General features: G+C 39.8%; 2 protein-coding genes across 2 annotated transcripts in view; one reads left to right on the top strand and one right to left on the bottom strand.

Annotated features, from left to right (window-relative positions):
• LOC101752909 (protein LIFEGUARD 2) overlaps positions 1-2,343 on the top strand; it is a 4,303-nt gene extending 1,960 nt beyond the window's left edge. The window contains exons 3-4 of the mRNA XM_004955561.2: positions 1,533-1,690; positions 1,815-2,343. Of these exons, the coding sequence (XP_004955618.1) occupies positions 1,533-1,690; positions 1,815-2,018 (362 nt within the window). The 3' untranslated portion in view covers positions 2,019-2,343. The remainder of the gene's footprint in view (positions 1-1,532; positions 1,691-1,814) is intronic.
• A 4,048-nt stretch (positions 2,344-6,391) lies between these two features.
• Positions 6,392-16,915, bottom strand: LOC101752499 (MMS19 nucleotide excision repair protein homolog). Its single transcript, XM_004955560.4, has 21 exons — positions 16,583-16,915; positions 16,116-16,178; positions 15,959-16,013; positions 15,295-15,392; positions 14,289-14,447; positions 14,136-14,195; positions 13,154-13,342; positions 12,974-13,027; positions 12,711-12,797; positions 11,887-12,622; positions 11,249-11,622; positions 11,080-11,153; positions 10,079-10,181; positions 9,126-9,943; positions 8,325-8,400; positions 8,116-8,227; positions 7,798-7,874; positions 7,634-7,714; positions 7,215-7,294; positions 7,012-7,123; positions 6,392-6,921 (listed from the first exon to the last, which is right to left on the bottom strand). Exons 1-20 carry the CDS (start codon positions 16,658-16,660, stop codon positions 7,108-7,110), a joined length of 3,390 nt encoding a protein of 1,129 aa, XP_004955617.1. The 5' UTR covers positions 16,661-16,915; the 3' UTR covers positions 6,392-6,921; positions 7,012-7,107.
• Between the last annotated feature and the right edge of the window lie 678 nt (positions 16,916-17,593).

Raw genomic sequence — 17,593 nt, 5'->3', positions numbered from 1 at the left:
TATTTTTTTGGTGAGGTTACAGAGAAGTTTCAAGGAACTTGTCCTGGAAGCCCATGTGAGGCATTTGCCCACTCTTTGTATAGAGCCTAGTTTTAGGTTTGGTGGCATATATGATGTGCTTATCTGCGTCACATATCCGCGTAAACATTTCTGGCAATGACACAACTACTTTTGAATTGCCTACAGCTAGTTTTAGCTTGGTTATGCACAGCAACTGGCGCATAGTATGCAATAACAGAGCTGGTTTTGGCAAGAACTTTAGTTTGTTAGTGTATTACAGAAATTTCAAGGAACATGTGCTGGCAACCCATGTGATGAGGCATTTGCCCAGTCCTTGTGCATATGGCCAAGTCGTAGGTGTTAGTGGCTTTATGATATGCTTGTCTGAGTCAGAAGCAATTGAAATATGACCCTCATGTGGACTTTTTCAATTTTGTTCTTGTAAAGCATTTAGATTGACGCATCTGTTTCTTTTTCTCCCTATTGTTTCTTTTTTCTTACCCAATGTGAAGTTGACCTTTGACCAGGTTGTGCATTTTTTAAACTTGCAATACATTAATAATCGTTACTCTTCAAGATTTCCTTAAAACATTGGTTGAAACATGGAACTCGAGAAGTTATTTACTATTTGTTTCTGGTTCTTTTTTCTTTCCTTTTAATTGTTGCATGGTTTTACGATATAGTAATAGTTTCAACAAGGCAGTTATTTGTCAATGAAAATAAGCTACCGCTTAGTCACAGTTTCTGTGAGATTACAGTTTGCAAGTCAATACATGTCACATAGATTTTTATAGAGTAATGAATTGTTATAGGCTGTGCACTGAGAGTTGCTTCATATAAAAGCTACTTTTGGTCATCTTCAGCTGGGTTAAGCTCATTTGATTCAAGTGATGCTTATGCATATAAAAGCTACTTTCGGTAACACCCAACTTTATGATCTGTCTGGTGTGCACTGGCAACAACAGTTGGTGCATGATGTGGTTGATTGGCTTTTGGTCTTGTGCATCTCTGATTTTTGTGGCCAATAATTAGGATGTTGAATTATGTACTTGCCTTTTCTGTTTCTGAATTTAACCTGTATTCTCTCCGTCCCAAATTACTATTCGTTTTAGCTTTTCTAGAGATATAGTTTTTGATATGCACCTAGATATATATTATGTCTAGATACGTAGCAAAAGGTATGTATCTAGAAAAAGCCAAAACGTATAGTAATTTGGGACAGAGGGAGTATATATTATTAGGTATTGAAACTACATAAGAGTTATTTTGGTGAAGATGAAGATATGCACAAAGAATGTCAAATTGAAGTAAACTTTTAGTTCTTTTATTTACTTTGTAATTTAGGAAATGCTTGTAATATATCTCTGTTCTGCTGTTGGTTCTGGTTATGTCCTTTTCCCTTTGAGATGCACCTGTCATGTTATCAAATATAAGTCCTCCTGAGTCAATTCATAATTAGTCTTTTAACCCTTTCTGTGCTCTGCTCCTAGTTCTGATCTATGGATTGCTAATATAATCTGATGTGTGAACAGGCAAGGTCATTCTGGAGTCTGCAATTCTGACAACAGTGGTTGTCCTTAGCCTAACTGCTTACACTTTCTGGGCTGTGAGGAGGGGCAAAGACTTCAGCTTCCTGGGTCCTTTCCTGTTCGCCTCCCTCATAGTGCTGCTTGTGTTCGCATTCATCCAGGTGAGAGATCTGTCCTTGCAGCATCATTGCATTCTCTGTCATGTGATACAGTGATAGTACGTACCTGGGATCTTCTCCATCTGACAATCGACGCTGACGGTGACCTTGCTGTTGCCTAATGCAGATCCTGTTCCCACTGGGCAAGCTCTCTCAGATGATCTACGGCGGGCTGGCCTCACTCATCTTCAGCGGGTACATCGTCTACGACACGGACAACATCATCAAGCGCTTCACGTACGACCAGTACGTCTGGGCCGCCGTCTCCCTCTACCTGGACGTCATCAACCTCTTCCTGTCCCTGATGACCCTCTTCAGGGCAGCCGACTAGGCGCGCCGCTCTCTTGTCCTACCTCGTACCTACGCTTCGGGTCTGTCCCGTGTGAATACCGTACGTTGGTACCTGAATGCTCACCGGTTAACCTCCTTTGCCCAGAATTCCGGTCCCTAGAATTGTATAGCTGCGTTGCCGGACTACTAGTATGGTCGTGTTCGTCGTTGCTGAGTCGTGTCGGTATCATGCTATCATCTGCGTAGAGATCACGGATACATTGTAATGGTCGAATCTGTGCGTGGAGACGTGGTGATGGATTTGGGTTGCTTATGACATGGTGGTTGGTTTAACATTGGAGGAGTTTGGATGGATGTCTGCTTTATGTCTTCGCTTGCTGTTTCTTTTTTAAATCATTTCTCTATCGAACATGACGTATGCATCTTTTTTCACGACAGACACGAGCGTTCGGCCGCGTGCCCCCGTACGTGATCGATGCTTGTTCGATCGAGAGCAGCCCTCGATCGATGCTTGTTCTTAGTTCCTACGTACATTTCGGTGACCGTGATGCCACTCGTGTCGACACGACAGTGCTGGTGCCCATGGTGCTCCTCCGAAAACGGCACCCCGTCAGCATCGTCCTCCTCGCCCTCTTCACCGTTTCCATGAGCCTCGCCGTCGGCGTGTGCTGCCTCTCCAGGAAAGGTGACAGCCCTCTAGACACAAGAAAAACCTCAGCCTTCCTACACGTTACACTACTAGACCTGAAATTTGCAAAATTCCTAGTACATTGCTGTGCATTCTAAAAATCTTCCAAGGTTCCCATTTCGCCATCGACTGAGAAATCTTCACCGCGAAACAGCTATCGCATTGTTTTACAACATAGTGGATAAGCTGCACGGTTCAGACTGACTGAATGTCACAATCTACATACTGCACAACATGCAACGATTCGACCATAGGAAGAATAATACTACGTGCCATGATTTTGTGATTGAAGTCTGCGACATCAATCATTCGAGCGTGGAAGATCATATCAAGCAGCCTCCAGAATATCACGAGAAGACAGTGCGCGATAAAGGATAGAGCAAAAGAAATAAACAATAACTCTACTGTAGTCAAGACAATTATTGAAGATCGCAGCACCGTCCAGCTGTCCAGGCAACAGAAGAGATGAATAATTGAGGAGTCTCCCAAAACCTTTGCTCGGGCTATAAAAGGAGAAGCAGGGTAAAGCATTCAGCATCAATCAACACCAACATCAGATCTGCAAAAGCCACAACTAGCGAAGAACACCACCACCAGTAGAAGACCTCCACTCACACTCCAGTACTCCATGAAGACCACCACCACCTCAGAAGTGCTATGAGGATCGAAATATCCACCATTAGTAGTAGCATCCCACTACCGTTGTATTACTCCACCATCTTTGTAATATTAGAATAAAAGGAAGCTGTTGAAGCTCATCCCGCGGTTTGTAAGGTAATCCCTAAGGCTTGTGCTAAGTGCTTGGGGTTTCCCGAAAGGGAAAGCCGTATGTAAGTTTGTCCCGTGGAAATGGATTAAGCTGTCCTGGTAATATCCATGCCTTCCTTTAAGCTCGTTCATATGGGGCAATGTCTCTACTCTAGGGACCCTAGAGAAGAAATCTCTGTGTGTGTCGTTCTCGTGTTAGCCCTGGTAGCGGTGTTTGAGGAGAACCCTGTGTGCGCAGAGAAGTGTTCCCTTCGGGTGGAACTGCCTGGGAAGACGGTAGAGCCTGAGTCTTGTGTCTGCGTGGCTGGGGATGGTGAGGGTGAGGACCGGGCTGGCCTGGTTCTGAAGCAAGCTAGCAATACATACGGTGAGTACCAAGTAGGAGTGACATAAAGTATAGTAGCACGACCGGCTGAATTCTTGGTCTCGCCAACATGCAAAGATCCTGCGAATCAATATAATTAAGCTATATACCTAATCATGCACCTATGCATATCGTGAAAGCGATCCATAATTGTTGAATAGTTACTCAATAGTGATGAATAGTTATGCAATAGTGAGCGAATAGTTCCACCAATAAGTACTCATCCTGAGGTGCTCCACCCACTCACGGTGAGTGCTCGAGGACTGTTCATTCCCGTATTTTGAATAGTGAGCTGAATTTGAATAGTGCCTCGCAATTTGAATAGTAACAAGCAATTTTGGATATTGTAGTGAATAGTTACTCGAAATTCAAATTCTAAAATTAGAAATTCCAAAACTCACGTGTCATTTTCTAAGTACTGACCGCGAGCTTCGGAATTTCTAATTTTAGAATTTGAATTTCGAGTTACTATTCCGTACACTATTCAAAATCGCTGGTTACTACCCAAATTACGAGGCACTATTCAAATTCAGCTCGCTATTCAAAATACGGGTACGAACAGTGCTCGAGCACTCACCTCGAGTGGGTGGAGCACCTCAGGATGAGTACTTACTGGTGGAACTATTCGCTCACTATTGCGTAACTATTCAGCACTATTGAGTAACTATTTAGTAATTATGGGTCGCTTTCACGATATGCGCGGGTGCGTGATTAAGTATATAGCTTAATTATATTGATTCGCAGGATCTCTGTAGGTTGGCGAGATCAAAAATTCAGCCGGCCCTGCTGCTATGCTTTGTATCACTCCTACTCAGTACTCACCGCATGCATCGCTGGCTCGCTTCAGAACCAGACCAGCCCGATCTTCACCCTCACAATCCCCAGCCACGTGCACACAGAACTCAGGCTCTACCGTTTCCCCAGGCAGTTCCACCTGAAGAGAACACTTTTCTACGCACACAGGGTTCTCCTCAAACGCTGCTACTAGGGCTAACACGAGAACGACGCACGTAGAGGTTTCTCCTCTAGGGTCCCTAGCGTAGAGACATCGCCCCATACAAATGAGCTTAAAGGAAGGCAGGGATATTACCAGGACAACTTAATCCATTTCCACGGAACAAGCTTACATACAACTTTCCCTTTCGGGAAACCCCAAGAACTTAGCACAAACCTTAGGGATTACCTTACAAACCGCGGGATGAGCTTCAACGGCTTCCCTTCATTCTAATATTACAGAGGTGGTGGAGTAATACAACGGTAGTGGGGTGTTACCACTGATGGTGGATATTCCTCATAGCACTTCTGAGGTGGTGGTGGTCTTCATGGAGTAGTGGAGTGTGAGTGGAGGTCTTCTGCTGGTGGTGGTGTTCTTCGCTGGTGGTGGCTTTTGCTGATCTAATGCTGGTGTGTTGATTGATGCTGAATGCTTCACTTGGCTTCTCCTTTTATAGCCTGAGCAGAGGCTTCGGGAGACTCCTCAATTGTTCATCTCTTTTGCTGCTTGGACAGCTGGACGGTGCTGCGTTCTTTAATAATTATCCTGGCTACAATAGAGTTACTATTTATTCCTTTTGCTCTGTCCTCTATCGCGCACTGTCTTCTCGTGATATTCTAGAGGCTACTTGGTATGATCTTCCACACCCGAATGATTGACGTAGCAGATTTCAATCACAAAATCATGGCATGTAATATTATTCAGTCCAATAACTTGTAAAATGTTAAATCTACTACAAAACTTATCAGGTGAGTGCAGATTGGTCCAACAACTTGTTAAATGATCAATTTAGTGCAATAACTTGACAAATTGATGCACCTGCAGTCCAAACATTACAACGAGGATGTAATAAGCAAAGTAGATGGACATGTGAATTTTATTCCAATCAATAATTCTTATTTTTCTATCAATAAAAGTCGTTGATTGTTACCTGTCTGTTGTTTCTCAGCTGTTTCTCAGCTGTGTACATAACTTATTTGTGCATGAGTTAAAATTGAATAAATTTTAGAATTATGCTATTGGTATTACTGAAATAATAAAGTCCACAAGAGAGCATGTGACCTTAGGTTTCTTCTGCGTTTCTTTTCATGTATTCAACAAATGTAGAGAAGCATGTATGTTTCTAGTTTCGCTCAGTTTTACTTTCTAAACAAGTACATGCGCCAAACTCTGTTAGTATGCATTAATATATTGATTTTTTAGCTGAACAAAAAATTGCATATAATCAAAATGTAAAATATTGAGGGTGAATTTATCAATATTGAATATGAAATTAAATATTTCTAATTACAATTAATTCATTGTATAAAAAATAATTAATACAAAGACATAATTTCGTAAACACCAAAGGTTCTAGTCCCGGCTAAATACGTTACCCTTACGACACAAATATCAATAATCAAATAATGTTCAATAACTTAATCTTACGTAAATATTCTCTAGCCCGACATTTGCAAATATATTGCTTGTTACAACATTTTGTACTACGGATGCACCAATTTACCAATTTAATGTATTAATTTGAGCATTTTACAAGTTCTTGAACCAATCCACATCCACATGCAAATTATTGTACTAGATTGAGCCTTTTACAAGTTATTGAACCAATCTGCACCTGCACCCACATGTCAAGTTATTGTACTAGGTTGAGCATTGTACAAATTGTTGGATCTGCACCTACTTGACAAGTTGTACGGTGAATGCAATTTACTCTAGTTGTATGGTGAACGCAATTTACTCTAGGTATCTTTTGCAACACAGCGTATGAGCCATGCTTGATGAGACACTCAGGGCCTGCTCGAAACATGAAAGCAAACTAAACTGTCAAGGCATGGCCAACATCAGGGGGGATAACATGCAAGGCATTAGCGAGACCAGGGTTACATTCTCAAGTGATCCAATTTGGTTTTGCATCCTGCAAAACAATGTTCCGGATCAAGAAACAGAGCAACGCTGGCAAATGGCAACCCAGATGGAGGGCTAACTCCAGGCACTTTTCTCCCATAGTTTCATGGTTCTTCAGAGAATCACCCAACATTCGGAACTTAGCAGCTGATCCAAAGAAAAGATTTCAGACATGAACCAATCCGCAGTGTCCACTCTCACCTTATGTGATGGCGCAGTGAATCCTGTGTACGTGCATCAAGCGGAAAGGGAATTAACCTAGAAAGGTATCGCAATACCCAAGTGTTAAAAGTTGAAACAACCAAAAGACGTACCAATCGTGCGTACTCATCAAGTAACAACAGGATCGCCTAGTAAGCAACTCGCCAACTTGTCAGACCACTGAAAGCGTGCCCATCCTTAAGCAAACCTTAAGCAAACGACTGCCTGAATGTATTGAAGGAAAACAATTCATAAGGCAATGAAGAGCTGTTTGCTACAAAATTTATAAAAAGGGCGGCCAGCAAAATGTATGCACCATGTTTGTCGACATCGAACAGCCTCTTGACGAACAGCCCTTTTCTTATCATCGAGAGCCTTGATTGCTGCTTGTAGAACCTGCATAAATGTGTCATTCTGATATGAGCTTTTTCCCCAGACAACCTGGTTTCTCATGCAACAACAGTCAGCTATATTAATTAGGACACCCTCAATCCCTTAACTTCCAGCTGAATTCTGCCCTAAACCTAACATGAACTTATCATGAGATATATCGCATCTCATTTATCCCTTGCAAGGAAAGTGAACAGTGGAAACATAAAGCCTGATCATCATCTCAATTAGAGTCTATGAGTGATAACATGGTATGGTTTCAAGATTTGGGCAACCTTATAATTACTCTATGGCCATATTACATATATTTTACCAATAAAAGAAATAGATAAATAGAAAACTAACCTTTCGCCGCATAGGGAAAACTTTTGAGTGAGGAAAAGTAGAAAAGGCTACTAAACATTGTAAAGCTGTCTCCCGAACAACCTAAGGGAAAAGGTTGTGGAACATATTAGTTCACAAATATAACAGAAGGACAGTTAGGACAAATGGATAAATACAATACTAACCATCATATGAGGATAGGAAACAAGTTGGGTAAGAACACTGATGGTGATGTGGACATTGTCCAGAATGCACTCTTTGCCTGGTTAGGAAAAAACGAAGTTAACAAACTTGATCAAATACGTTGCAATAAATCAGTATCAAAATAAACGTTGACTGGATTTGAATCTACAGAAGAAAATAACAAAATGGGGAACTTGAAGGACTGTATAAAAAGAACACACGGCAATTATGCATCTGGATGGCATAACTTATTGTGTTAATACCTACAAACTAAGAAACATGGTACAAATGTAGAGATAAAGCAATATAAATGATCTCACCCTTTTCATCCATCAACATTCCAGACAGGACAAGTAACAAATTGTACACTAAATCCTTGTCCTGGATATCCACACTTAATTTAGCTAAGCTATCAACCATCACGAGTAAAATCTGCAAGATGGGAATAAAAGAATGGGCCAATTAGTAAGCTTTGACCCAATAAAGACTGATTACATGGGTATGAACATCATATTCAAAAAGTTGTAACCTGATGTGCTTCAGTTATAACTGCTGGTACTGGAGCATTGGAAATGATATGCCCAAAAGCTCGGTACAGTGCCAATCTGCAATAAGTGGCAATTTTTTTCTATCATTTAAGAGATTTTAGAATTGGACAAGGACAAAACGATCCACAGGCAGTTGCTAAATCATAAGCTTGAACATAAAAATAAGGCCCACCAAGCAATATCAACCAACATTAATTAAACATACATTTCTTTTAGCATATTATCTCATGACGAGACATAGCTCATAAGGATAAGCACAAATTTTCAAATCATGCAAACAGATGATTTAGGTTATAAAGTTACATTACTAAAAATAACAAGTCACCATTTCATGATATGCATGGCATAATGAATTCCTTCGCTTCTCAGGGCATTCAATCCATTTCAGGTTGTCACCACCAATTTTGTTATTAAACTAACATATCGATCAGCATTAGAAATGGTGCCAGTGCGTCACTTCTTTCACTAACATTCTAACAGCAAGAAAGAATAAAAAACCCCTTTGGCATTTTACATAGTAAACTGGAACAAACCACAACTGTATGCATGCAAGCTCATCATCTTTCCCGGAACAAAAAAGCTTATGGTTTTCCAACTGAAATGGCAGAATATAAATATTGACATGTCCTCAAACTTACATGAATATCAGGAAGAAGAAAACATAATATATAGGCAATTATGCACTGGAGCAGGATAATGTTTGAGAAGTGTGCGACTGGAAAATCATATAGTAATGGTACAAGGATTTACAGGAATAAAATAACAGTGATGGCGATACTTACTTTGTTGTCATTGACGTTGCTTCCTTGATTTTAGAGAGGAAGATTGGCATCATGATTGAGAAGAAACGCTGCTTATATAATGGCTTTATTCTTGCATGAAATTTTTTATTTAGGCAGACTTCTGAATCACTCATCATTACATGGAATGCACCAGCTGCGGATGTTGCAATAGAAGTATTTGATGAATCATTGACATAAGATTCTTCCTCGTGGGATGGAATAGTAGCCAAAGTCTCATCTGAGCATAGACACTTAAGCAGAAACATCGAAATGTCCTTCACCTTCTCATCTCCTCTCATAAGTAATCCTTTGCCAATCCAGGCTAAGCCAGACAAGATATCAATCTTAGAAAGTACATTTCCAGACTGGGATATCTTTGACTGGTTGCTGGCTAATACAGTTGAGAAACACCTCTCAAGAATACCATCAAGTATTTTATCCAGCTGATTCTCGTGTGAGAACTCTGGATTGTGTAGATACTTATTGAAAACAGAAGCTAATGCATAAGCAGCTGGCAGTTTCCCATTCAGTAGAAAGACTGTAAAGAGGTTGATCATCACTACCATATCTGGTGCAGGTGTTTGAGGCCGAAGGCCAACTATAACCGATGAAAGCATGCCAACCAGAGCTGTTTCTTGAACAGTGTGTGAAGGAACTAACTCATCTGCAGACAAAAGATGATATGCCATTGATTTCAACGGCAGTGGGATCACTGATGATACCATGCTATATGCTTTCTGAACAATCCGTGTTTGTTGCTCCTCTGTACAGACTCCAACTAAAAGCTTCATTCCTGCCATTAGTGAGTCAAGGAGGCCCTGAGAGATATGGAAAGAGATTATTTTGCAATCGTTACATGTAAATACTTTATTTACACAAGATGTATCATCAAAGCAACAGGTACTATTAAGCAACTTATAATTAACATATTTGCTAGATTTGATAGAGCTCACCTGTGAACCAATTCTATCTAACATAGTTAAGTCCTTAATCTCATCCAAAAGATGCATCGCAAAGCTCAATGCAAGTTCATTGATACCACCAGAAGTAAACAACCTGCCATAAATGAGATTATTACTGAGGGAGAATGGCTCACTAACCCAACATATATCATGCAAAAAAACAACAACCTCCAGTCATATTTATATGACATTTCAGACAGCTTGGCAGAAATTAAGGTAAACAGGTGCTTTTTTTTTCTTGAACAACGCAGGAGAGCTGCGTGTCATTTCATTAAGAAGAAGAAAGAGCAAAGGGTCTGGCCATAGCCAGGCCCAAATACAACCTCAAAAACCCTTTGATCTTAGTAACTAGCTAGCTAATCAAAGGTGCATGCATGCAGCAGTTAACAAAGGGGCTTCGGAAATGATCCATGCAACCTTTTTTCTTTTTTTTTTCCTCAAACATGCAGGATACCTGTGTATCTTTGTATTAAAAGGAGAAACAAGGATCTTACAGAAAGTACAAAAAACCCAACCCTAGAAAGAACATACTTTTTCTTAATTAACATGGCACCAGGCACACCATGAGGAAAAAAAACACAAACACGACCACTAACACTAAACTAACTCAGCCACATTGCCCTCAAGATCTTAGCACCAGATAGACACTACAGATGAGCGCCCTCAGAAATGTGTCGAAGAACCATCAGAAAACCTCAGTTTGGCACCATTAAAAGCATCAAGTGTTTTTGCATTCAGGCAAAACATCAAGTGTTGTTGCACTATCTCCAAAAGCCCCAGCATCATGTAAACATGACTGCAGGAGCAATTAGGCTCATCCATGTTTGAGAAACCTATCACAGAATATGATAGCCTGTCGCACCTATTTAATAGTCACGTTTCTGGAGCATTTTTTAATCTACATTCACAGAATACGATAGCCCAGGCAGGAGTTTTTAGATCTCAGATTTCTCTTAACATAGAATTACACAATAAAAACAAAGTTGTCGTACCAAGGAAGGACCTGACCGGAGTAGCACTCAAATAAATGGGCTACATGTTCAGTGCATTCCATTCCTCCATTAGTCTGCACCATCAATAAAACTTTTTTCAGTTGCTTACAAGTTATAAGAATGAAAGTTACATGAAGTAAGAAGCCAGCAGGGGAAGCAAACCTCAGACCTTAGAAATATTGGTGACAACAGCTCCTTCAAGTGATCTAGCAACCCTTAACATATAGTTGAACCCAGCAGTTCCAATTTCATAACTTGCTTCAAGTCTTAGGCTGAGAGGCATTGGGCCATCATAAGATTCAACCAAAGAAACAATCTTGTCAACAACTGTTTGGCAGTAAATCACTTCCTTTTGAGAAGCATGGAACTCCCCAATAGATGAACCAATGCTAGTCAATGCTTTTAATGACAATCTCCATAAATCAACATTTTCAAACTTGCTTATAATTACTGAAGTAAGCATAGCCAGAATATCCTCATAAGCATTTGCCGTTAAAGGTGAGCACTGTTCCGGGAATGTTGCTAGTGTTAACAAGCCCTTCACTGCAAACCATTTATAAGTAACTGAATTAGAATAGAGAACTTAATTATCAGTGGCAAAAGTACAACATTGACACAAAATAGGTAAACTGGAAAAGCGCAGAAAGTTGGACACCCTGAGTATTTAGTGTTTGTGAATTTGCAAGTTTGGCAATATTAAGTATATGCATGGATAAACATAGTTTTGAGAAATGTGATGATGCCAAACAGGAGCACATTTCACAAAATGTGGCCTGTGGTAAATTTATAATTAAGGCATAACCATACCAGCACATGAGACATATTCTTGTCTGAACATTGACTGCATAGATTCAGAATCAATAGTTAAAAATGATCCAAGGAAATGGATTAGCCGATCCAACTTTTTCTCTAAGATAAGCCACCAGGACTCCTTCGCTAATTTAATAGAAGAACAATCAGCATATGATACCAAAGCCACTTCTCTACAGGATGTAAGCATTTGAACAGATAAATAGAGCGCCCCATAGTTGTCAGCTGCAGAAGATGATCCATTGCAAGTATTCAACTGCCGAGATTCATAGTCAGTTGATGTTCCCAAAATATCTACCAACTGTGTAAAATGCTCTTGAAGGACTCTGGTACACAAATATGTAGATGATTCAGAAAGAATAGAAATGACACTTCCGAGTGCATGCAGTTGGGCCAGATCTTCCAATGAACTCAATATGGACTTTTCTTCACTTGATATAGAATGGATCTTATTCACAATATCCTCGTCCAACAAGATCAAATTGATGAAAAGATCTTTATCTGAAGAATCAATACACATAATAGCAGTCTTCAAACATTTCAGAGCCTCTAAGACCATTTGATTCTTATTCTTCTCTGCATCCTTTGGAGACCCTGATGTTAATAAAAATTCCTCTGGAGAAGAGCTAAAAATCACTTCTTTCAACTTAAACCACACAGCCGATGCATGTCTAACCATTCTATCAGTTCCATAGAAGCGAATGCAATTGTCCAGATATTTTAAAGATTCAATCTGTAAAGAAAATTAGAGTTAAGTTTTGAGCAGAACTTTCACAATGGTAAATGGCTGAAGGAGCAATGCAGTAAGTTAAGCTGCTTACCTTTGCTAAGGGAAGAGAGGAAGAAAGCTTATCGAGAAGCAAAGGGATGGCAAATGGCTCAAAATAGGGGGTGGAACAAAAGGCATGCTGCAAGGATTTAAACATATTGTTAGCCAAGAAAATGCTAATCATTCCTCACCTACAAAGATGACAGGCAGAGATCTAGTACGAGAAAGATTTTAGTAGTGCTAAGATATATCCTTTGATAAAAAAAATGGAAATCTTCCTGAAATCATAAATCAGGTAAAATATTATATTCATACCATTAATGCTCTGGAAAGGTCATCCCTTGTAGCATTTAAATCATCGCCCACTCCCTGCATACATACATGACACATATAGTCATGATCCTACTTTGGAAAATGGAAGGTCAAGAACTAATGAACAACAGAATAATAGAGCAAATAAAATGGTTTGAACATCAAATAGGTCCATTAACATACATGTGTGAAGTAGACAGGAAAATACTTGCTTAAAATCTCAAAAAACTCGCTTGCAAATTGCGCTGCCAAACCAGATGGATCTGGAAATAGCTTCATGACAACTTCCACTACATGAAAAGAAAGCTTCAAGCATTCTGGGTCCTTCTCTTCATCAATTGCTTCACAGATCCAGTACAGCTGTTCACCATCCTACACGTATCAATTAAATTTGTGACTATATTAAACACATCTCTACATAAATCTAAAGAATGGGAAACATAAACATAAAAACAAACTAACAGTGAAATAGAAACTAAATATCCATGTCAGAGTCTCAGATGTAATGATACCCAGTCTTCTCCCAGAAAATTAGCACTTCCGAAAAAAAAGGTTTATAGTTACTTGCCTAGTTGCCTTTTTTCCCATTCCCATGGTACACTTCACAAGTACCCCTATTAACTATACCGTCTCAGCTTACTTTGCTACCTTGTTTCTTAATCCCAATAGGTGTTGTCAAATTTAAACCAAAATAGAACTATATTACATTTAAGAACTATAATCATACTGATATATTGATATGAATGATTTGGTAAAAAAACCCAGCATTGGGAACAAATAAGGGGTACATGTGCTTGCTGTTGAAAATGCAAATATAAAGAGATAGTCATAACATTGAAAAAAAACAATTTGCTCTGTTTCTTCTAAACTAGCCATTACGAACTAAAAAAAAGACACCAGATCTTGTGGAACTAAAAAACAAAGAGACCATATCACTAACTCATGTAGTTCTATAACATTGTGACAAAAAATTAAAGGAAAATTTTCACTCCTAAAACATCTAACAGAAGAGAACAGAGATTGTAGCATAGAGAGAGCAATACTAGCTAGAAAGCTGTTGGACAGATAGAATTGATAAATATATATTTTTTCCAGTAATGATAGCAACTATGTTTTGACATTATGATAGTGACTCTGTCGTTCAGATATTGAGTAATCACCACACCATTGTTTTGACGACTTCCGGGTACCGATCCAGTATGCAGCTCAGAATTTGGAAGCACAGCTTGAGCCAAACATAAAGATGGAAAAGATATCAGTATATCAGATTAAGATCTAAACTTATATAAGCATCTTTGTACTGATGAATCAAATCAACCTTGCGGTCAGCAGCTGCAAGTGATTGCACTTGAACATTCTGTAAGAAAGACTCAACGATTCTTTTGACATCGGCAATTACGATACAACCAACACCTTGCTTTCTGTGCAATAGTGCCAGGCAACCAACAAGTGCTCCCCGTATTGCTTGCCAATCTGACTGATATGCAAAAAGGAAAAAAAATGAAGTTACAACAATATTCAGCAGCCATCTTAGTAAACTGCATCCCACTGAGATGCAAAACCTTGCTTGTGTAGAAAAGAGATTTATTGTCAGTGTAACCATCGACACTTGACAACACGCAAGAGAAACCACAATTTTCAAAACCATAATTTTGACAGTTTTGCTATACGTAACTCGTACCTTAGAAACTAAATAAAGCGTCAGGTTTAGGCAGTGATGACATTTCTAGCCATTGCAGTTTTTTTCCCTAAAAGGCTTGGTAAACATTTCTAGCATGGCCTAACTTGCTCGGGAGAAGAAAAAAGCTTTGTTGTTGAAGGTAAGCATCCCAGATAAAGAAAAATAATTTTGTCTACTTAAAAGAAGGCCTTTTGCCATCATCTATATTAAAAAACATTTCACTTTCCATATTCTCCTTGTTTGCAGCTGTTGGATTTCACCTCTAGCTACCCCACCTTGCTTGGGACAAAGAGGCTTGATTGTTATTGTTATATTACAAAAGAATGCCTTGGTCTGATAAGAACTTGGATAAGTCTAAAGCCATTAGCTTCCCTAGTTTGGTTTCCTTATCACCCAGGTATTGATCTCGCTCCATGTTTGCAATAAGAAAGTTACATAAACAGAAGGTAATATTTACTAAATAAAATCAGGTAAGAATAACAATACGTGAAACTATTTTCAAGCAATTGTGATCATACATAAAGTGTACTTCAGAACCATGATTCAGAGTTCTTTCTTTTGACCCCTTTAATACTTAAAGCTCTAGGACAGTATTTTAAGAGGAAACAATAATGATCCACATAATCAAAGTATCAAAACTTACCAATCTTGATATAAAAAAATCTGACAAAGTTGTGATGGTATTGACGTCTAACCATTTAACCGAAATTCGAGACAATATCTCCCCGAGGAGCAGTATTCCTGTAGAATAAAAACTTACAAGTAAATAACTAGCAAACAATATGCATCTGCCACTAGAAGGTTAATGATATTAAGTTCAAATCTATCAGGAACAGATGCCCCAAGAAAGAGAATTTGGCAGGTTGTGTTGAACAGAATATAAAATAATGAACTTCACATTTTTTTTTCAAAACTGCAATTTATTAATCCAATAAAGTGGCGCACACTTGTTGTTGCCATTTTCAGTTTCTTCTGGCAATCAGAGCGTAAGCATACATGCCCCTGCATGTTTTGTGTTGTTTAAATAGATTGAATTTGTTCAGATAGATTAAGTGCAGCAATTTGAAAAAAAAAAGGAACATGATTTGACTTATTTATCTTCTTTAAAAAATTAACAGGAGTGACTAGCACCTTAAATCTAGGCAATTAAGCATAGACAATACCTCCTACGGTCCTACCAAACTCATACAGAAGGTTAATCGTTTGATTGTTTCTCGAGAAAGCATGATTAAATATAATATGGAAGATAACCACAACAGAGAAAAGAGATAAAAGATAACCACAACAGAGGAAAGAGATAAAAGGACCTCTTGATCTCACAATGTGATCTGTTGTCGTCAAATACATCTCCATCTTGGACACCTGAACAAATCACCAACGAGAAAAACCATGAAGTCAACCTCCTTTCCCCAGTCATGGTGGATCACACTACGAAATGATACTATCTTGGAGATTGAGGCATACCAAATCGAAGAGGGTCAGCTTGTCCTTGTTCACCAGGGCCGCAAGCGCATCCACACTGGCAGACTGTTATGAAAACATTAGGGTCCACACAAAATCAGTTACTAGTCTAACAAAAGGCGCCATTGTCTCATTGCATTACTGTTCCAGCATTAGCTTCCACATGAAAGTAGCATGAAAATTGACACTAGTCAAACAAAAGGCATATTTTTTTCCAGATGAATATTCAACTCACGCACATATCATAACAAACTGCAGCAGGATTACACAGAATTTCAGACTGAAAATTTTTTCTATCAAGCTGCTCACATAGTCCGAAAGTTTCGTCCAGTAGCCAAAATAACCTCGCATTACAGCTAACGCAACCGAATTTCTGAGAACAATAAGCTAACTGAACCAAAGCTTCAAGCTCAGAGAATCCAATTGTGCAGAGAAGGGAAGTGCAGGGGAGAGGAGGGGTGAGACCGTACGTGTTGCGCGGCGGGCCGGGAGACGTCGACGTAGGCCTCTACGTGGGGAACCCACTCTCCGGGAAGGACCCTCGCCATCGCCGCCGCTAGGTACGATATAGCAGCGCGGGGGCTTAGCTCCCGTACCAGGGTTTATCTAGGGTTCTGCAGCTCTGGTGCCGCGTGAACAGGGAGGGCCTTGGAGGACCAGAGGGGAGGAGGTTTTCTTCGAGAGAGCGCCCAGGCGGGGGAGGTTCGTCGGCGGCGGCGGCGGAGGCGACTGGAGGAGGGAGGGGGAGGTGCGGGCGCGAGTGGGGCGGACCGGCGGAGCGGAGGCGGAGGCTGGTGGGTTTCTTCCCCCGACACGGTCGGCACGTGCGTATGCCGTTCAAAGAGAATTCCGTTACTACCCCTGCGATGTCGAAAATGAAGTTTGTTCTCCTCCTATTGGAGTATCCCTAATAGGAGACTGTTGAATGAATGGAAAATTTCTGTTGCAATTATCGGCTAAATGTGAAAAGAACGATGAAGAGTCTAGACTATTGTCTATTGTTTAGCATTTTCGCTTCCATATCCTTTTATCTGTTTTCCTTACCATTCTCATGTTAATTGTACTCCAAAATATGGGAAAACTTCAATAAACTTGTGTCTTCCGTATATTTTGTTTCCACTCTCATCCCTATATACACTAATAGAAATATGAGCATTCGTCCTTGACGTTAAGTACCAGACAGCTTTTCGTCCGGTACTAACACGCGAAATTAGTACCAAAAGTAGTACCGAGTAGAAATTTTCGGTCCTCAAAAGCCTTTTACAGTACTAGGTAATAATACCAACCGGTACTAAATGGCAAGCAATAACACCAGTATCTCGTGCTATTAAGTACCGAGCGGTGTTATTGCCTGGTACTGAAGACCTCTTTACGGGTTACTTCAAAAGAAAGCATATCTAACTCCATCACATATGTTGTTCGTCAAATTTTTTTTTCTTTATTTTTTGAACGCAAAGTCATTTAAGTACCGGTAAAGGGGT

Source organism: Setaria italica, chromosome II (assembly GCF_000263155.2).
Source record: "Setaria italica strain Yugu1 chromosome II, Setaria_italica_v2.0, whole genome shotgun sequence".
In the NCBI taxonomy this organism is placed as follows: domain Eukaryota; kingdom Viridiplantae; phylum Streptophyta; class Magnoliopsida; order Poales; family Poaceae; genus Setaria; species Setaria italica.
This window is presented reverse-complemented; position numbering and strand designations above follow the sequence as displayed.